This window comes from Archocentrus centrarchus, chromosome 7 (genome assembly GCF_007364275.1).
Source record: "Archocentrus centrarchus isolate MPI-CPG fArcCen1 chromosome 7, fArcCen1, whole genome shotgun sequence".
Lineage (NCBI taxonomy): Eukaryota > Metazoa > Chordata > Actinopteri > Cichliformes > Cichlidae > Archocentrus > Archocentrus centrarchus.
In genome coordinates, this window is record NC_044352.1 from 4,709,290 (window position 1) to 4,731,237 (window position 21,948).

At 42.7% G+C, this 21,948-nt stretch overlaps 1 protein-coding gene across 2 annotated transcripts in view; it reads right to left on the bottom strand.

The window, feature by feature from the left end:
• Positions 1-2,325: 2,325 nt before the first annotated feature.
• LOC115782782 (leucine-rich repeat neuronal protein 1) overlaps positions 2,326-21,948 on the bottom strand; it is a 34,528-nt gene continuing 14,905 nt past the window's right edge. The window contains exons 2-13 of one of the 2 annotated variants that reach the window (XM_030733200.1): positions 13,576-13,663; positions 13,344-13,489; positions 12,021-12,122; positions 11,435-11,619; positions 10,682-10,924; positions 10,110-10,232; positions 9,848-9,970; positions 9,028-9,442; positions 8,510-8,642; positions 8,238-8,416; positions 7,025-7,183; positions 2,326-6,745 (exon numbers count right to left, since the gene is read on the bottom strand). In XM_030733200.1, the coding sequence (XP_030589060.1) occupies positions 6,200-6,745; positions 7,025-7,183; positions 8,238-8,416; positions 8,510-8,642; positions 9,028-9,442; positions 9,848-9,970; positions 10,110-10,232; positions 10,682-10,924; positions 11,435-11,619; positions 12,021-12,122; positions 13,344-13,489; positions 13,576-13,657 (2,436 nt within the window). In that variant the 5' untranslated portion in view covers positions 13,658-13,663 and the 3' untranslated portion in view covers positions 2,326-6,199. Of the gene's footprint in view, positions 6,746-7,024; positions 7,184-8,237; positions 8,417-8,509; positions 8,643-9,027; positions 9,443-9,847; positions 9,971-10,109; positions 10,233-10,681; positions 10,925-11,434; positions 11,620-12,020; positions 12,123-13,343; positions 13,490-13,575; positions 13,729-21,948 lie in introns of both variants that reach the window. The other variant, XM_030733199.1, reaches the window with a different exon arrangement.

A 21,948-nucleotide genomic window follows, 5' to 3' on the forward strand; every position in this document is an offset into this window, starting at 1 on the left:
TCAGCATTAAAACTTTATGGGAAGTTTGGCTTGGTTAACAGGTTAACAGTGATTGACTTTTGGAGTTGATCCGGATCAGGAATTTTCAGAAGAATTCTTCACCACTGTGTTCACATTAAAAGTGAATGTGGGAGGCAAAATATTGATGTTCTCAAGAAAATCTCACAACTAATCCAGAGCCGGATCTCCTTCTGGATCCAGAGGCTCAGATCGTGATGCGTGATGAGGAGGGCGTCTTCAGCCCTGGCGGTGGTGCACGGCGCCGGACGGCTCTTTTTCCTTCTGTTGGTGATTAAATCACAGTGTTTTAAACATCGTTACAACAGTCATTTACATTTGTATCTGAAAGCTTCAGAGGCCCCAAATTCACTGAGTGAAGTTTGTATTTTGCAGTTTTCAGTTAGAATAAAGAAATGTTTGGTCCATTTGTTCAGTGATCAAATTGTAGAATCATTTTTTTTTTCTTAAACTCCAAAATGTTCAAAAACCTGTTTGAAATGTTGCTTCATAAGTTTAGATCTTAGTTTGGAGTTCATCCAAACTGGCTTCAGTTTAAAACAGATAAACCTCACAGTGCAGAAACTCCAACCACAGACCCAGAGAGACGCCTCTGAAACAGTACGTGATGTTTGTATGTACAGTTTATCGTCTTTGAAATGCCCGGAGCATCCTTCGGGTGTTTGTTCCTGAAGGGTTTTGGTTGGCAGACAGCTGAAGGAATATTTGGCTGAAAGTCTGAACAACGAAACCTGCAAACTGTGGATCTGCAGGAGGAGCAACACATGGAGACAAATCTGTCCCAGCACATTTTCAAGTTTCAGAGTCAGAGAATTTAAAGCGCTGACTTTTCCTCTGCTGCAAAATTATGTCTGAATTTAGTTTTTGCTCTTGAATAAATGTTTACAGATTTAAATCCCATTTGTTTCAGGATTCAAGCAGCAGAGTCAAATCTGTCACCATCAGACCAATCGAGTTACGCTCCATTGGTCATGTGACATGATGTCATATGAGAGCAGGTCAGCTTTCTGTAATTTCCCAACATATTATCTGGTATCCTGAATCAGATTTTTTTTTAGCTTGAACTTTGAGCTCTAATTTTGGATTTTTCTACCTTTAATTTGTGATTATGGATCATTAAACGGAGATCAGAAGTGAAAAGGAAACAAATTTCTATTGAATTCATTTTTTTTATGGCAAAAGCAGCCATCATGATCTAAGCATCAGCAAGAATGCTTAGACAAGTGCGTCCACTGACTAAAGAGAAACTCTGCATTCACCAAAGAACAGCAGACTGAGCTCCTCTGATTCAAGATGATGCATAAATATATATGTAAAAAAATCTGCCTACTTTGAAACCAGAGAGAAACATAAAATCTAAGCTTGAAAAAGAATGAATAATTAACTAAATTTTGATCATTTAAAAGGGTTGATTGATTTATTTGTCAAAAGTAATAAGCTAACAATAATAAGTCAGTTTATTACTTTTGAATCTCTTTTGTACACCTTTAAATTATTGCTCTACAGTTATGAGATCAGAATATGAAAATTATAAAAGGATTTCTTTAAAAAAACAAAAGCAATCTGTCCCATAATCATGAGAAGAAAATCCAAAGATGTGTCTCTGTGAAGTCTCTCTTCCTCTCCCACTGTTTCACGTGTTTTTGGACACTGATGCTTTTCTTTTTTCTTTTTTTTGGAGTTTTGCCTCTGAAAATCGCTGCAGCTGATTTAAAATCAAACAATTAAGATGTGACTGAAGTTCAGCTTTGATTCAAAGGGTTTCATGAAGGGAACAACAGGAGGAAACAGCATTTGGTTCTAAACTTCAGGCAGTCTTTGATCTCAAAGGATTTTTCATCCCAATATCAACAACAATCCTTATATTTAAAATTGTTAGCTTGTCAAATTACTTTTGATCATCTGATCCTCTTGTGATCCTCGTGAAAATGGCTGTAACTCCTAATCAGTATGTGATACGTTTCTAAAACCTCTGATTCAAATCCGCTGTCGCGGTCCAAATACTTATGGAGCTGCATCTGCATATCTGTGAAGGCACCATTAATGCTGGGAGATGCATACAGATTTTGGAGCACCCTTTGTCTTTTGTAGTTATGACATGAAAATGTCCAAATGATGAGAAAACCATAAAAACACACTGAAAAACAAGAAAATATGGACCTGCATTTTGTGTAACTTCCTCCCTGAAAAGTAGTTCTTTATATAAATGAGAATGAGAATGGTGTGAGGGCAGCATGTGGAAAACAGGAGAACCCTTTGACCTTTAATATAAACTCACATAAAAGTTTAAAGAAAGTTTCGAGCAGCTCGTTCTTGCTGATGCTTTATTCCACAGTGTTAGTCATCAAAAGGCTATCAAAGCAACAAGAGCTTTCAAAAAGAGTCCTGCAGTTTGGATTTTTCAGTCAATTAAATGTTTGTTAACCTCTGTGTGAAATGCAGGAGCTTCTGTTTCACTACCACAGAGGAAATAACTTCATAAAGTCTTACAGTGAGTTCAGAGATGAAATAAAAATAAAATAAAAATTGTCAAACAGAAGTTACAGATGATGGAAACAGGCGGAGGGAGAAGAGAGTGACTCAGAGGGAAGAAATGACTCTACAGTTACTCAGATGAGAAGAAGTGAAACATGATGCAACAATAGTGAAGAAAAAAAAAAAACCCCAAAGTCTTTTTTCCGTTGGTGAAAGCAGAGTGTTTGTGTTCGGGAGCAGATTCGGTGTGTGATCCTGGACCCAGCGCTCCTCCAGCAGTTTGCAGGCTGCTACGCAGACGTGGTTTTATACAAACAGTCCTAAACATGAGTGCAAAGGCATGCAGCAACACCCGCCCCCCCAAGGGCGACAAACCCAGAGGACGTCACAGGATAGAAAAGAGTCAGAGGATACAACTCTGCATTAGTGAACAGACAAAAGCAGGACATGGTCACCATTAGTGTCCGTGCACGGAGCACTGCTTCCGACGCAGTGAAATATATAAAGTTATGCATTCATGCTGCTGATGAAGACAAGTGCGTCCAGTGACGTGGAATTTCAGGAAGGTTAAAGGTCCCGTATTCAGACTGGAAGTGGATGCTTGTGTTTGGTTTGAAGCTGACCTGAAAGAGGATGAACATCAAGTTCTGAAAGTACAGTTGGAAAATAATGTGTGCAGTGTTGCTTTTAGCAAATAAAATGGTTTTAAAGATTTTTTTCCAAAAAATCCACAAGGCTCCCCGGCAGATGAACAGGAGGAAGATCATACCGCTTCCCTGAAACCGCTGGATCTAAAGCAGAGGTGTCCAACATGTGGCAGGAGGAGCATTTTTGGACCTTTCACTGAACTGCACACCAGGAAGTTTTGTGTTGACTGAAACAGTCTGAATCACTGACAGAATGATTGGTTAACACTGGGTTTATTGCTTTGACCCACTTATGAAATCGGGCTCTATGTGGCCCATGAACTAATGAGCTAAAGAGATCTAGCTGGCTTATTTTTGTCCTGGAACTCCTCTAGAGTAGCTTTGCAGGATTTACAGTTAACAAGAAAAAAAAATCCTTATGTATTTCATACTGGCCATTTCTGCAGACTGAAAAAGGCTGGGGAGAATTCAGAGCAGTCTGAAGCTTTTGAATCACTGAATTTAGCTGATTATTTGAAACTTCCACTTTTAAATCGAAGCATCTGGTGTCAAATATATGACAGATAATGCAAAAAGCAGAACGTGTCCCATCAAGCTCCTGAAAAAGCAGCAGTAAAAGGACTCCTGGTAAATGGGCTGTTCTATAGCTTGATGTGAAAGAATCTGTTGATGAATTAAAACGCTGATCGATCGCCACCTGCTGAGCTCACAACACGGTAACACCAGCCGTCGTGTATCAGGAGACGCCGCCAACAACGACAGTCATGGTTATGTCATATAGATTTTTTTTTTTGCATAAACGCGACATGAAACCAAAACAAAACATGAACCTGGTTCAGAGTTTTAGCTGTGAAGAGACCCTGAGATTGATGTAGAGGCGAATCTGGAGCTAAAACATCTGTGACGGAGTGTTTTCCCAACGCTCGGCCTGACAGCTTTCAGGGGTGATCCTGCTGGGAGGTTCTGGGCCGATATTCAAAATAAACCGATACCAATATGTTTTTAGTCTGTTTAGTCTTTACGCCATTAATCAATTCAGTGCAACTGTTTGCTGTGACCCGGCAGTAAATACATCTCATTTGCCAATATCAGACAATAGGACCGATACCAATATCAGGCCGATATATCAGTGCATCCCTAAAAGCTTTTTCTTATCCATTATGAATTTCTAAGCATCACTGCCACACTCCGAATGCTTTTAACTTAAAAAAAAAAAAAGAAGTCTATTTTGTTGCTTTGAAATTGCTGTTAAATACATCTCTGTGAACTTCAGCACCACCTGCTTTAACTCCAAAATGCCCGCAGCCTTGTTTTCGTCAGACACCTCTCTGATGAGTGAATCTTCAGTCCAGCTAACAGGAATGTGAATACGGGACCTTTAACCATCTCCAAAGACATTTAAAGTGAGATATTCCACATGGCTACCTGTGCTGCATGTTAGTGCTGCATTTGTGTTCATCAGATGAACTAAATTACAATAATCCGTTTTTTTTAACAGCAGAGCTACTGTCAGTGTGCTTGACAGAGAGGAGATAGAGAAAGGGAGAAGGGGGGACAGAGGTGAAACAGCTGGACTCACTGGGCTCTCCTCAGAAGAGATGTCCCGTTTAAACCAGCTGCCGGCCCAACAACGGGGCCCCGACCCACAGTTTGAGAAGTGCATCTGAGAAGCGACCTCTTCTTAATGCCCCTGTATTAAATGTGTCCTGCAGTTCCTCCAGTTTGACAGAAGAAGAATGAAGCTTTGAGAAATGCTCAGAAAAACCCCGAAAGAAACAGAAACTTTCATCACTGTTTTTGTGCTTCAGCCCATAAACCACAAATCAGAAATTCATTTTAACTTTCGACAGATCCCAGCGCTCCTCTCACAGCCAGTCAGAGCAGACGCCTCCCTAATCCTGGGTTTCTCAGAGGTTTCTTCCTGTTTAAAGGTTTTTTTTCTCCCCACTCTCTCCAAGTGTTGGGTAATATTAAAAACTGTATGTTGCTAAGTTTCCCCAAATGCAATAAAATAAAACTGAACATTCTTCCTGGATTGCACTTGATAATATTTCTGGTTCTCAGATCATTGGTGTCAAACTCTTCCTTTCCCTGAAAAAGTCACTCATTATGTCATTACCTCTGGGCTGGACTGCTGCAGTTCACTATGTACAGATGTTGGTCCAGAATGCTGCAGCTGAGCTGCTGACCAGTTCTGGTGATCCTTACAAATCTCAAGGTCACTTGATGACTTTTGTCATTATTTCAAAAACAGATTTGAGAGAAAATCTACAGTCAGTGTGCTCAAAGAACATTTTACGCCACGTAAAATAAATTTATGTGGCAATTAAAATGGAAATCCACATTTTGTTCCTTTGGCTTTTAGCTGGAAACATTTGTTATTTATCAAAGCAGTCAAAGCAGTTGCAAGCCAGATATCAAGACTGTAATCGTATTCAATGAACCATAAAAAGGGATACTATTCACAGGGCCCAAACTGCTTTTTGTAGCAGGCTGTAAACATGTTTAGGTGAGCAGTTTAACATTGGAGTCTATGGGAATCCACTCACTTTTGGAGCCTGCCTCTGGTGGACATTAGCAGAACTGCAGTTTTTGGCACCTCAGCTTTGGCTTCATTTTCCAACCTTCGATTTTGTCGCTCAATAATTACAGAAAAACAAAATTAAACTGCATAAATGAACTGACTTTAAAGGTGCCTATATAGTTTATCCTATCTGGGATGGAAGCGGTCACCTGGAAGAAAGGAAATGGATCTAATTAACAGCTCATGATGGGAAGTGATTAGCAGGAGCAAGATGATTGCTGGTTTGTAATTAATGGACTGAAGCATACAAAAGAAAATTCTTTTAAGAGAGCTGAGATGGGTGTCCTGCTGTATTGATCAGTTCACACCTTCCCCTCTCGCAGCAGTCAGGTGTGTTTGGACATCTTTACCCATCTTTTTTGACTGTCAGGCTCCTCATCGAGTCACATGACCCCTTCCATCCATCAAGCTTCACTTCTGTCAGTCCTCGTCCCCTTCAAGTGTCTGTCAAACCTCGCCCTCCACCCTCCTTCAGCTACCACATGTACGTCTTTGTGGTGTCGATCTGACTCCCGCCCGCCTCCTCCCCTCTCCCGCCTCCCTCCCTCTCTTCCTCCTCCTCTTTGTCATCCTTGTCCTTCTCGGCCTCGCTCTCCCACAGCGTGATGAGCGGCGGGTAAAGCTCATTCAGACCGATGGATGTGGCATGCTGCATGTACTTCTTCAGCGAGTGGCCGCAGGACTTGTGCTGCTGCACGCGCCGGCCCATGTACACCACCAGCAGCGCCATGATGGACAAAGCGAACATGGAGCCCATTACGGCCGCCAGTGCCACGCTGTTGCGCCGCGATGCTACAAGCTCCACTGAGAAACCCGCCTCCTTAGTGGTGATGTTCAGACAGGAGGTGTGGATAGGACCAGAGGGGAGGGAGGAGGAAGGAGACACAGGAGTAGGGGAAGTGCTAGGAGAGGAGGAAGGAAAGGTGGTGTAAAGAGGAAAGGAGGAGACCGTGAGGCAGACGTGGTATTCAGTGGCAGGAAGGAGATGAGTCAGATTATACTCCTGCACGTCAACTGGGACCTGGAGATGGAGAGGGAGGCAGAGAGAAAAATGTAATTACTCCATCGATTGTGCTCCGGCTTGGTGTAAATTGAGTGTGAATTTGTTGCGTTAGGGCAAGAGACTGGATAGGGTGTCAGTGATAGAGCCCAAACAGGCTGATCGATTGAATTCAGTTCTATGTTGTTTGTGTTTAGTACGCCACGTGCCAAACTTGGCAACAGTTGAGTCAAAATAAGACAAAATTCCTGTGATGGCTTCACGACACCCAGCACTAGTGTCTTTGAGAGATGTGCTCACCTTGGCGGTGTAGCTGATCTGAGGGTTGTCAATGTGCACGGTTGCACTCGTCCACCGGGGAAGAGGGAGGGGGATGTCATGATGGTTTGAACTCACAGTCGAAGCTCCTCCACTGGGATACAACTTCCACTCCAACACCACAGACTGGGCGTGAACCACCTGCACATGAAACAGGAAACAGCAACAGTGAATCTCCGGGGTGGAGAAATCCGCCTGGACCTGTACATGGATAACAGCAACATTTTCCATAATGAGATAGAAACATTGAATACATATATGCTTGTAAATGGTTTATAGTTTAGCACTAGAATAAGAGAAGAAGAAAAAGAGGAACAACTAGCAGAAGAATAAGAAGCGAGAAGAAGAAAAAGAGCTTGAAGAATACCTGAAGAAGAATAAGCTGAAGAACTAGAAGAAGTAAAAGAAAAGTAAAAGGAAGAAGTAGAAGAACAACTTTAAAAACAAAGAACTAGAAGAGGAAGAACTTATAAGAGAAGAACTACAATAATAAGAACTAGAAGAGGAAGAACTGCTAGAATTTAAAAAAAGATGAGGAATTAGAGAAAAAAGAACAAGAGGAAGAAAATGAGGAGCTAGAAGAGGAAGCAGGAGAACAACAAGAAGCAGGAAGAGATGCAGGAGGCGACAGTGAAGAAGTAGCAGAAGAAAAAGAAAAGAATGAGTGCAAAAACTAGATGAAGACTAAGAGCTAGAAACAGAGGAATATAGATGAGAATCAATAGAAGAAGAAACCAAAAGCTTGGACTAGAGGAAGAACAAGATGACCAAGACCTAGAAGAACTAGAATTTGAAGAACTAGAAGAAGTAGGACTTAAAGAAGATGAAAAAGAGAAGCGTTAGCAGTAGAATGAGAAGAAGAACTAGGAGAAAGTGAAGAAGACGAGGAGTAAAAAGCAGATGAAGACCAAGCGCTACAACTAGAGGAAGGACTAGATGGAGAAAAAGGAGGCAAAGTCCTAGAAGAACAAGGACAGCAAGAAAAAATAGAACTGGACGAAGAACGCATCCTGCACCAAGGCCAATGCTTTATTTCATAATTTTAACATGATTTAAACCCACAAAATAATTGAATGTGTTCTGTTTTTGCACATGTCAGCCGCCTAGTTTCTGTATAGTTTCTGCTGAGAAACAAACTGAATTCACCACACATCTCTAATAACACGTAAATGTGATTGTACAGCACATTAAGCACCTTAGCGAGCACCACAAGAGAGGCTGCACCACTGGACGAGTTCCCCAGCCAGATCTTGTCCCTGTTGGGGTCATTCCCCCCACCAGACCAAGAGCCACCATATCCCTGAGAGTCTACAGACACCGAGATACTCTTGGTGTCTGCTCCCTCGATGTTCCAGGCTACACAGGTGTACACACCTGAAAGAGAAAAGCAGATTTTATGAAACTAAAAGTCAAAGTGAAAAAATCCAGTTGAAATTTGTCTGGATGTGAGTCCGCAGCTCAGCTGACCTGCGTCTGATGGCTCTGCATGTTCAATCACCAATGCGCCAGGATCTGACATCCGGTGCTTCTTCTTCTTCCTCCTGCTCAGGCCACGCCCCTGCTCTGATATGATTGGTGCCGCCACTGCCTCTGAGCTCACCTGAGCAGATTTATACATGTCACTCTTTGGTGTCTCTTTAGAGCAGTGGTTCTCAAATCCAGGCCTCGTGGCCCAGTGTCCTGCAGGTTTTAGATGTGTCTCTGCTTCAACACACCTGAGTCAAATATAGACGTCATTAGCAGGACTCTGGAGAACTTGACTGCATACTGAGGAGGTAATTCAGCCAGTTGAATCAGGTGTGTTGGATCAGGGACACATTTGAGAACCACTGCTTTAGAGGTTGTGATATTCCTCAATATATTTTATGTTTTTTACCACTTTATCATTTCAGTTGATGGGATGACAATGAGCTGATGTGCTGGAAAACACCCATTTTTAGGTTGTCTCAAGCTTTCACTAGACACACATACACACTTCCGCCCACCTTGTCACCATTTGGCGTCACCCAATAGAACTGTGGGGCGGGATCAGCGTCTGCCCAGCACTCCAGTGTGATTGGCTGCCCAGCGCTGACGTTCATGGTCGATGGAAAGGCATGAGGGGTGATGTGAGGCAGGCAGCTGTTGGTCCCGCCCCCGCCCCATCCAACCGCCACCACCTCCCGCAACTCCTGACCGATCAGGTGAGATGGGGAGGAGCAGATGGTGATGGAGGAATCCAGCAGCTTGAGGTGTGATTGGTTACCAAAGTGAGGCCCCCAGGAGGAGAGACAGTCGCAGCGCAGAGGGTTTGAGTGAAGAGAAACCTCCTCTAGAGAGCGGAGGGAGGAGAGGAGGTCTCCAGAGAGGAGGCTGAGCTGGTTATTATGAAGGAGGAGAGTCCGGAGGGAGGGCAGGTTACTGAGAGCAGAAGAGAGAAAACAAAGGACATCACATAAGGAGGAGAAAGGAAACAAGAATATAGAGAGATAGAGAAGGAGGCAGGGAATAGACAGGCATCGAGTAAAACAACAACTGGAGGAGTTTGATATAACAAATGAGCTCAACATGAACATCTGGAAAAACATCTTCACAGGAGAGAACCACTAACTCCCAACACTCTTAATTATATGTGATTTTGGGTTTACAAATGGTGCTAAAATCCAGCTTTGATCAGAAGCCCTTGGCTAGCAACAAACTCTTTTAAAACAAACCTAAAAAGCAAGTTTTATATAAATTTTGTATTATACTCTTAAAAAAACAACATTGGTCAAAATAAAAAGCATAAATCAGTGTGGAGTGGCTTAGAGGCAGTCAGACACTCACCTGAAGGCCTGTGGGTCGATGTAGGACAGTCGCGGGTTGTTGCAGAGCTCCAGTTTGGCAAGTTCTGGAAGGTTTTGAAAAGCTGCTTTCTCTACCATCAGCAGGTCCTCCATGTTGTTCAGACTGAAACCAAACACAACACAACACTTACCACAATGTACAACCCGCACATAATACACAGGTGGCAACCTCAGAAAAATGAAGCCAGAAAACTGTAAGAACTTGGAAGAGCTTGATCTCTGCTCTGAGTTTCCTGGCTGACCTGAGTTCCTCCAGGTGCTGAAGGTTCTGGAAATCTCCCTGCTGGATTCGGCTGATTGGGTTCCTGTTCAGGTCTAGGAACTTCAGGTTTGGGAGCACGCTCAGGGCATCGCGAGGAACAGACCTGCCATGAGAACTAAATTCAGCCACGGTTCCATTGACAGAAGGTTACAAGGTCGAGACCCCGTTCCTATAGATAGTTATTTAATCCTTGCCCATCTCCTTATACCTGACAGCTGGTTACGAGTAGACATTTGAGGCACTGGCTGCTGAGAATTATTAAAAATAGCCTTTTCCCACCTTGTCACATGTCAATCACTAGTATCCTTCACTCCCATTAGTAACATTTTAATCACATACCCATTTTTAGATGATAATGGTTATTTTCATCTGTCAACAACTTCAAGTTGCTAAATTTTAATTGATGGTCTCTGGTCACCACATTGCTTCTAGTCATTTCCTGTGTGAATGTCTCTTAAGACAGTAAAGTCTAGTCAATCACAGGGTTACAGTTAGGTCTAGCTGATGGAAAGTGTTAAGAGAACGGTAACTAGGGATCATGTACAGACGCACCTGAGATGGTTGTCATAGAAAGAGAGGCTCTCCAGGTATTCCAGGCCCAAGAAAGCAGCGGAGGGGACCGAGGCCAGTCCCATTCCTGCAAGGACCAGGCTGTGGAGGTGGGACAGAGGCAAGAAGTTCTTCTCCTCCAGACCCAGGATAGGGTTTTCCCCAATCATCAGAATTTCCAGGGATGGCAGAGACTCAAACCAGCGACTGTCAATAGCCACCAGACGGTTGGAGTTCAGGTGGAGCCTACAAGAAGCAACAGAGGATAAAGAACTAATTCAGAGAACCAATTCAAGCAGAATGGTACCAACATGAAAGGTTTTGGGCATCTCTTAGGTAGTTTTGAAAGTCTTTGCGTGGATCTAGTCACTGGGAATGATCTAGTGTAACTTTGGGAAGTTTCGGGATCTGATTCTTTTGGTCTTTGGTCTTTTGTTTTTTGGCTTTTGTTTTAGTCTTTTTTATCCTTAACAGAGTGAATTTCCATGGAACAAAGAAAATTTGCTGGGCCCAGATTTGGGACCATTAACATCAGAGGGGCAAGATTCCTAGCTCCAGTCTGAAGATTCCACAACCTAACTCCTCACTGAGAAAGGTGTACTGACTTTAGCTGTCTCTGCTGGTCTTTTTAGAGGATCTATTTATCCCATGTGCAGTTCTGGTGGTGATTAGAATCTTTTGGATCCTCGGGAGGTCTTACAACAGAAATGAACAGTTGAAATTAGGTTTGACAGAAGACTTGGTGGTGGTGATTACCGCAGCAAGTTGGTGAGGCCGGCAAAGGCTTTGGGCCCGATGGAGGAGATGTGGTTATGGTTGATGTAGAGCTCTTCCAGACTGGACAGGTTCTTCAGACAGAAGTCCTCCAGCTCCTCAATGTGGTTCTCCTCCAGGTACAGAGTCACCAGGCGGCCAAGAGAGGAGAGGCCCACGGCACTCACCTGGACAGAGACAGGGAGAGAACCTATTTCTGTACAGAGCTGACTCTGCATATATTGCCAAGTTGTAACAGGAAGGAAATAAACATAAACCACTGACACAAACAGCGTAACACTTTTTTTTCACTTCAACTAGCAGCTGTCAGCAAAATTTGGGGGAATGCTGGGATCAGGAAATCGAGGAAAAAAGATTATACAGCTGTTACCAACACAAATTCCTTTGGGGTTGCGTCAGGAAGGGTACACGGGGAAAAAAAACTCCAAATCAAATCAAACATGTGGAGCTACCTGTGGCAACCCCTCACGAATAAGGAAGCAGCTTGCTTTCATACAGCTGTTACCAACTGCTATATCCTACTGTTCAACAAGACTGTAGCTGAATATGGGAATGGAGAAGAGTATACCTGTGTGAAGTGGTTCTGGGACAGGTCGAGCTCTGTCAGGTTAGTCAGACTCTGCAGTTCGGTAGTTATAGAAGAGATGTTGTTACTCTGCAGCAGCAGCACCTGAAACAAATCATGAAAAATTATATCTACAACATATTTACAACATGCAAGTCCTTCAGCTGCCTCATTAGAGTCAGGTCAGACTCAGCATATCAGAATAACAGTTTATGTTAATTGATGCAGATTGTTCAGAGTCTCATTGGTCAAGTAAATCTAGTAAATCCAGTTCTCTTACTGATTCAATCCCAATCCTATGCTCTCAGAATGCCATGGCCCTGGGCCGTGTGCCCAGCGTTTTGTGTTTAGTTCTGTTTCCTTCTGAGTTTTGTCATATCCTAGTTTGTTTTGGTTTTGATTATTCATCTTAGTTTCCTGTCTAGTTAGTTATGGTTTAGGTCCTTTTATTCCTGTCTCCCCTGTGTCTCTGTCCTGTGTCTGTGTCTGTTTCCTGTTTTATTTTGATAGTCCTGTGTTCCTGGTGCTTTGAGTTTAGTTTTGCTTCCCCTGTGTTATTATTAGTTTCATTTGTTCCACCTGTTAAGCCCTGCTGTTTCCTCTTGCCCTAATTATCTGATGTGAATTTAAGCCCTCAGTTTTCTTCTGTTCATTGTTGCGTCATCGTCGATAATCCCGGTTGTGTGTCTTCTTGTTCGCTGGTTCTTTAGTTTTAGTTCTGGCTTCTGTTCCAGCCCAGTTTATTTGTACCTGTTTACAACCTCATTTAAGTTCTTATCTCTGTTTCTGAGTCCTGCATTTGGGGTCCACCTTTTCCTGCCTGCCACAGCAACCATGACACTGAAGGCTTGATGCTAACTTGCTCTTTGGGTCCATGCTCCAGAACATTTGTAACAATCAAGTTTCACAAAATATTTTTTTTTGCCATCTTTGAAAGTGGTTTTATCTGATGCTTGTGTGCCTGCAGACACTCCTGAGGGTTAAAAGAATCCCACACAGGGCATAGCCCTCCACCGTATATAGCCATGGCTCTGAAAAGGGTCTTTTAAACCTGCATTCTTTCTAACTGTCAGCAGGGGGCGACTCCACCGGTTGGAAATTAAAAAATATTTGCATAGAAGTCTATGGGAAATGATCCTTCTGGTCCTCTGTTCTGTGACCCCTGTAAACACTTTCCTGATGAGTTTATCGTCCTATCTGATAAAACATGATGCTCATTATGTAAATTATGGTCCCCATTGTAGTGTAAAAAGAAGATAAAGCTGCTTTAGGGTCGACATTCCCTGCAATTGATAAGTTGCTAATATCTGTGATGTGTGATGTTACCTGTGTGTCAGCAGAGACGTTGGCTGGTACTCTCTGCAGATGAAGTTCATTGCAGTCGACCGTCTGGGCCTGGTGATGCAAAGACTGTGGGGTGTACCAGGGTCGCGTCTCACACACACACTGCAGAGGGCACAGGACAGCGCCACCTACAGGACACACACACAGCAGAGCTCTGTTTAAAACACATCTGCAGATGGACACGTCCATCTGCATCTGTAATGCTAATCTTTACCTTGGCTGGTCCCGCTCATTTCAGCACACACTGATGCTGTCACCAGGGAGAGGAGGAGCACGGGGAGGACTGCAGATCCCATGATGCACTGGGCGCAGGATAAATAATGATGACACTTTAATCCAGAAGGTCGAAGTCTCATCTGCACAAATACTGAAAAAGTAAAGGATAATTACACAAATGAATGTGTTAACCCCTTAACTGGCAGCAAAAAAATCACCTGAAACAACTACATAACACCCTCTGGTTATTATTGGCTCTGAACAACCCATTTCATAGCCTATTAACCAGCCGCGTCTGGTCCGCCGGCCGAATGAAGTGCATTTATATGGTAGGCTAGACCCGCCCATTTTGATTGACACCTCATTCGGCCAATCATGTTAAGAAATGGGTTTCCCAGAGCCAATCATAATCAGAGGGCATCACATAGCTTTGTCAGGTGATTTGATGCAGCCAGTTACATGATTGGCTGAATGGCGTGTCAATAAAAATGGGAGAGTCTAGCCTGCCATATAAAAGGGACTACAAACGGCCAGTCACCGGGCCCTGGCCAGTTAAGGGGCTACAAAGAGTTTACACTGCTGGATCTGCTGCTAGCAGTTAATCATTAATCAGCCTAGCTTACCATTTATTATCAGACAATAACATGAATACTAGTTTGTGGTTTCATCCGACTCACTGTCAGGCCTATGCTGCAGGTTTGAGCCAAACGCCTTCTCCTAGTCAGGTATGCTTTGCATTCTGGGATGTGGCGGGGCACCATGGATGTGCAGAATACGCAAACTGTAGCAAGTAGCATTTGTTAGAAGTAAATTCCCCAGGTTATTGACTAGTCCTGAGCATAACGCCTTCTTTCTGCATGCACTGCTGATGCTCCCGTTGACTGAATGTTCTCATGAGGTTTGCAGTGACACATTTTAGTAAGTGTGGAGTTTGATCTCTATGTGTTTCCACAGTATTCCTGACTTCACGCCATTACCCCTCATTCATAGCGGAAGCTGGTACTTTACTTCCGCTTGGGCTGTTGTTCACGGTTGCGGGCTTACACACTTGCTGTTCATTTAAACATTTTGACACTGCAGTTTCTTTTACCTGGCCTAAATGGTACCATATCGGAGGTGGAGACATTGCAAGGATGTTTTAAAAAGCAGCGAGGTAACAGTGCCTCACCTGTCACTTGTGTAAATGACATAAAATTATGGCCTGAAGTCAGCTACATCCACATTATCAATTACTTTGTTTTTTCCGAAGGTGTTGATGGCGAGGAATCGCATAATTATAAGAGCACCAGATTACATTCAAAGCAATAAAATCAATAAAGTAATGCTGAACAAACAAGGCAACATTGTTTTCCTTAAAGCAGCTGTAGAGCCGAGCCAGAGCATCGGCCAAGCTAAGCGCTTAGCATGGGTCATGCTAAGGGAAAGTGGAGCGGTGGAGACAGTCAGCTGTTCCTGTATCGCTGATTAGGGAAATCATGCAGTGATGCTGCAGCTATTCTGTGGAAGGTAAATCACTGATCTGGATATCAGAGTGTTCAGATCACTGAAACAGAAACACTGGACTGGCTGAAGGCTGTGATCGAGGAGACACGCAGCTGTCATCTTGCTAACTGCTACGTGTTTACATGAAGGTACGTATTGTTTAAGCTTTGTGTAGGCTGTATGCTGTAGTGTCACACTATAAATAAAATAACGTAAAAAAATAAGAGGCTGTACATTAAAGGAAAACTTAAAACATAAGATAGATAGATAGAGATAGATAGAGTACTTTATTTCATCCCCGAGGGGAAATTCCTGTGTTGCACAGTAGCAGTACACATGAACACACAATAGATATAAAAATAGACATAAAAACTATTTAAAAAAACCTATAAAACCCCTCATATACACATATATACAGAGAATACTCCAACAATCATTAATAGAAACTGTGCAATGTGCAGTGAGCAATTTTGTTATCAGTATATGAAACCACTTTATCGAGACAGGGATGAGTCATTATATCAAGTTATTGCAGTAGGCAGGAATGATTTCCTGTAGCGGTCCTTAGTGCAGCAAAGCTGTAAAAACCTTTTACTGAACACACTCCTCTGTTTTCTCAGTAGATCATGCAAGGGATGCATTGTGTTATCCATTATTTTTATCAATTTGTGTAGCATTCTTTTCTCCACAGTTGTCTCCAAGGGCTCCAGAGCAATTCCAAGAACTGATCCGGTCTTCTTTAAGAGTTTGTTTAGTCTCTTTAGGTGTCTGGCTCTGATACCACTTCCCCAACAGACAGCTGCAAAGAAAATTGCACTTTCAACAACAGACTTGTAGAAGATGTGCAACATCTTGCTGCACACACCAAAGGACCTAAGCGTCCTCAAGAAGTAGAGTCTATTCAATTGAATTGAATTCAATTTTATTTATATAGCGCCAAATCACAACAAACAGTCACCTCAAGGCGCTTTGTATTGCAGGTAAAGACCCTACAATAATACAGAGAAAACCCAACAGTCAAAAACGACCCCCTATGAGCAGCACTTGGTGACAGTCGGAAGGAAAAACTCCCTTTTAACAGGAAGAAACCTCCAGCAGAACCAGGCTCAGGGAGGGGCAGTCATCTGCCGCGACTGGTTGGGCTGAGGGGAGAGAAAAGACATGCTGTGGAAGAGAGACAGAGATTAATAATAACTAATGATTAAATTTAGAGTGGAGTATAAACAAAGTAAATAAGGTGAATGAAAAGAAACAGTCTATTGTGGGAACCCCCCGAGCAGCCTAGGCCTATAGCAGCATAACTAAGGGAGGGTTCAGGGTCACCTGATCCAGCCCTAACTATAAGCTTGATCATAAAGGAAAGTTTTAAGCCTAATCTTAAAAATAGAGAGGGTGTCTGTCTCCTGAATCCAAGCTGGAAGCTGGTTCCACAGAAGAGGGGCCTGAAAGCTGAAGGCTCTGCCTCCCATTCTACTCTTAAGTATCCTAGGAACCACAAGTAAGCCAGCAGTCTGAGAGCGAAGTGCTCTGTTGGGGTGATATGGTACTATGAGGTCTTTGAGATAAGATGGGGCCTGATTATTCAAGACCTTGTATGTGAGGAGAAGGATTTTAAATTCTATTCTAGATTTAACAGGGAGCCAATGAAGAGAAGCCAATATGGGAGAGATCTGCTCTCTCTTTCTAGTCCCTGTCAGTACTCTAGCTGCAGCATTTTGGATCAGCTGAAGGCTTTTCAGGGAGCTTTTAGGACAGCCTGATAGTAATGAATTACAATAATCCAGCCTAGAAGTAATAAATGCATGAATTAGCTTTTCAGCATCACTCTGAGAAAGGATGTTTCTAATTTTAGAAATATTGCGCAAATGCAAAAAAGCGGTCCTGCATATTTGTTTAATATGTGCATTGAAGGACAAATCCTGGTCAAAAATGACTCCAAGATTTCTCACAGTGTTACTGGAGGCCAAAGTAATGCCATCCAGAGTAAGTATCTGGTTAGACACCATGTTTCTAAGATTTGTGGGGCCGAGAACAAGAATTTCAGTTTTATCTGAATTTAGAAGCAGGAAATTAGAGGTCATCCAGGCCTTAATGTCTTTAAGATATTCCTGCAGTTTAACTAATTGATGTGTGTCATCTGGCTTCATTGATAGGTAAAGCTGAGAATCATCTGCATAACAATGAAAATAGATGCAATGCTTTCTAATAATACTGTCTAAGGGAAGCATGTATAATGTAAATAGAATTGGTCCTAGCACAGAACCCTGTGGAACTCCATAACTGACCTTAGTGTGTGAAGAAGACTCCCCATTTACATGAACAAATTGGAGTCTATTAGATAAATATGATTCAAACCACTGCAGTGCAGTACCTTTAATACCTATAGCAAGCTCTAATCTCTGTAATAAAATGTTATGGTCAACAGTATCAAAGCTGCATTGAGGTCCAACAGGACAAGAACAGAGATGAGTCCACTGTCAGAGGCTCTAAGAAGATCATTTGTAACCTTCACTAATGCTGTTTCTGTACTGTGATGAATTCTGAAACCTGACTGAAACTCTTCAAATAAACCGTTCCTCTGCAGATGATCAGTTAGCTGTTTTACAACTACTCTTTCAAGAATCTTTGAGAGAAAAGGAAGGTTGGAGATTGGCCTATAATTAGCTAAGACAGCTGGGTCAAGTGATGGCTTTTTAAGCAGAGGTTTAATTACAGCCACCTTGAAGGCCTGTGGTACATAGTCAACTAATAAAGACAGATTGATCAATTTTAAGATTGAAGCATCAATAACCGGAAAGACTTCTTTGAACAGTCTAGTAGCGTTTGTGAGTCTGTGCGTTTGTGAATTATACCACGGAGTCAGGCACTTCTGATTTGAAGCTTTCCTTTTCAGAGGAGCCACAGTATCCAAAGTCGTACGCAGTGAGGATGTAAAACTATTGACGAGATAGTCGACCTCACTGGGAGCAGAGTTTAGGTAGCTGCTCTGCACTGTGTTGGCACATGGCACTGAAGAGCATAATAATGAAGGAATTAGATCCTTAAACTTAGTTACAGCACTTTCAGAAAGACTTCTACTGTAATAAAACTTGTTCCCTACTGCTGTGTAATTCATTAAAGTAAATGTAAATGTTACTAAGAAATGATCAGACAGGAGGGGGATTTCAGGGAACACTGTTAAGTCTTCAGTTTCTATGCCATATATCAGGACAAGATCCAGAGTATGATTAAAGTGGTGGGTGGGCTCCTTTACATTTTGAGAGAAGCCAATTGAATCTAACAATAGATTAAATGCAGTGTTCAGGCTGTCATTTTCAGCATCTACATGGATGTTAAAATCACCCACTATAATAATTTTATCTGAACTGAGCACTAAATCAGATAAAAAGTCTGAGAAATCAGACAGAAACTCTGAGTAAGGACCAGGTGGATGATAGATAATAACAAATCTGTCTACTCTGTCCCTTCCTGTATACAGCTTCCATGTGACACCTCCAGTCCAGTCTGTTGTCCAAGTGAACTCCCAAGTATCTGTAACTCTCCACCACCTCCACCTCTTCTCCCATGATGGATACAGTATTTGATGCAGTAGTCGTCTTCCTAAAGTCCACTACCATCTCCTTCGTCTTACTAACATTCAGAAGGAGATGGTTGTTTCCACACCACTCTACAACGCGCTCTACCAGTTCTCTGTATTCAGTCTCCTGTCCACCACTGATACATCCCACAATCGCAGAGTCATCAGAAAATTTCTGTAGATGACAAAACTCTGCGTTGTACTGAAAATCCGAGGTGTACAAGGTGAAGAGGAAAGGTGAGAGTATAGTTCCCTGTGGTGCTCCTCTACTGCTGACCACCCTATCAGACTCACATCCCTTCAGCCACACAAACTGCGGTCCATTCGTCAGGTAATCAATAATCCAGGAGGTCATTGAGGCATCAACCTGCATGGTTTTGAGCTTCTGCCTCAGCAGGTAAGGCTGAATGGTGTTAAAAGCACTTGAAAAATCAAAAAACATGATCCGTACAGCGTTTCCTGATTTATCCAAGTGGGAGTACGCTCGCTGCATCAGGTAGACGATGGCATCATCAACTCCAACTTCAGGGCGGTAGGCAAATTGTAGTGGGTCCAGGGAGGTGCTCACCTGAGGTCTAAGATGAGCTATAATCAATCTCTCCAGGACCTTCATGATGTGTGAGGTTAGGGCAACTGGTCTGTAGTCATTGGGGAAAAAATACGGTAATAGGATGTGCAACTGGATAGTATAATTTTGGGGAAAAAGAACAAATTTACAGAATAAAATAATTTGAAAAAATGTACAGACTGATGTAGTGACAACCGACAGCAGCACAAGTTGAACCCGAGCTCATGTTCCAACTAATAAAGCCACTTGTTACAGCACAAAGTAACTGAATTTTGTCATTGGCTCCGACTTTGGGTAACCGGAAGTATAAAACCATACAGCGGAAGTAGCAGTCTGTCATGGCAGCCTACGTGTGCTCTTCCAGAGCGTATCCTGTGGATAGGTGTGAAAATGACCAGACATGCAGACTGGAAGAGCTGGTGATCAAATTGCTGACATGATTGGTAGACAACCTGGTCCACCTCCTGAACCACACCAATAAGTCTGAGTTTGGTTTAACCCTCGGAGAGCTAAATCATCATCAGAATATGCATCTTTGCTCTTGGTAAAAATTCTCAGTACTTTTTGCTTGACTCCAAATTGTTGGGATCGGGTTTGGGGCTTGGCTTAGACCTCAGAAGGTTAAAGAAAGAGATGGTGACATGCAAACTTGAGGCTTGGTAGTCCACAACATTTGTGCTGCAGTTTAGCTGAGTTCTGCTGTTTTATGAGTCTGTGTCTGCATGTACCTGTACAGTTTATGCATGCAGCTTGCTAACCAAACTTGCTAGCGATAGATGATAACTTAGCTCTTATCCCTCTCATATAAATATGGTCACTTCCAGGTCCAAAAAAGGGAAAATAAAGAATAAAAGCAAAAAACAAACAAAACCAACATCAGGATGGCCATTAAGCTAAAACTGATGCTAAAAAAGTCTAATTCACAAACCAGTGAGTAACCTCATGCTAGCTAAGCCAATCTTTTGTTTAGTCTATGACACACATTCATAAACATACGTAAATATCTCATTAGCAGAAACTGTGTCAAACTCATGTTACAGCATCCATCAACACGCAGCAGCAATTAATCTGACAACACAGAGGGAGAGGAGGAGGCGGCGGCCTGGTGACACACAGGATCAAATCAAAGTCTGTCTGCAGCCGGCCAGCCAGCAACCAATCCCGCAATACACACCCGGTCCTGTTTCCATCACTTCTGAGGCCACGTTCATTCACTGGGACTCTAACTTTAAAGTTCTCTTTGCCCTAATCTTTAGTTTTATTGTACAGTTTCCAGCTTTAGTCTTCATTTTTCTTTTATTTCATTATATTTTTCTTTTATGCTGTATTTGATTGCACACAAAATACTATTTTTTTTTGTGTTTTTATGCAAAGCAGCTGCTCTGACTTTGCATTTTCCCGCTGAGATGAACAGAAGGGGATAAAATAAACATTGATATATCTAATCTAGTCTAATCTTAAATTAAACCTAATTCAGGTCTTCAAATGAAAATGTCCTTAATGTACAGAAGTCGAGCCCCCACAACACGGGTTATACAAGAACACACACGCACACACTCAGCCTCTCCGTTAATGTGACCAGACAGCCGTGCTGCTGCTGATACTGTTGTTGTTGTGGAAATGGGGACATCTTGCCTCTGGTGCCATGGCAACCAGCCAGGAAGTGACATGGCAGGACAAAGGGGAGGGATTGACCTCTGTGCTGCCCCCTGATTGGTCCAGTTGCTTCTCACTGTGTCCCAAATCCACAACAAATTCAATCACGTGCACTTCATTTGTTTATTGTTGTTAGTTTGAAGAGTATCTGGAGTAATATTTGTATTTGTCATCTATAAACGTTCCTAGTATTTATTAATGTTCTTAATTTTTATTTGTGTGCAGATTCTTTGTGAAAGAATAAAAGGTTAAAGAGAAATTGTATTAAGGTTTAAAGTTGTGTATAATTAAGAGTGTAGTCGGTGCTTTGGTTTCTAGACTGTATATCAAAAAATGGATGCAGCCACTGTGGCATCACAGACAGATTCGTGGCGTACCGTTTTTTTTGTTGTTGTTGTTTTTTTTACCTTTCAGAGTTTTTGCTGTTGTGATCTTTGTTTTTTTTTAAAACGAAGCATGACCAGTGAGGGCTCTGATTGAGAAAAGAAAGATATGCTGCACCCTCAAACAATGTCATCCTGTAAATCACAAGGTAGACTCACCCTAAAACATACTCTGCTTTATCCTCCCACTCTCATCCATCCATCCCCTTCCGTTTATCCGGAGCCAGGTCGTGAGGGAAGCAGGATTAGCAGAGAAGCCCAGACCTCCCTCTCCCCAGCCACCTCCGCCAGCTCATCTGGGGGGACCCTGAGGCATTCCCAGGCAGGCCGAGAGATATAATCTCTCCAGCGTGTCCTGGGTCTGCCCTCCTCCCATTGGGACATGCCTGGAACACCTCACCCAAGAGGCGCCCAGGAGGCATCCTAGTCAGATGCCCGAACCACCTCAACTGGCTCCTTTAGATGTGGAGGAGCAGTGACTCTACTTTAAGCCCCTTCCGAATGGCCGCACTCCTCACCCTATCCCTAAGGGAGAGGCCAGCCACCCTTTGGAGGAAGCTCATTTTCACCCCTTGTATCAGTGATCTCATTCTTTTGGTAACTACCCAAAGCTCATGACCATAGGTGAGGGTAGGGATGTAGATATCCCGCTCCTGTTTCCCACTCTGATAGGGACCATAATTTACTAAATGAAAATCAACTTCC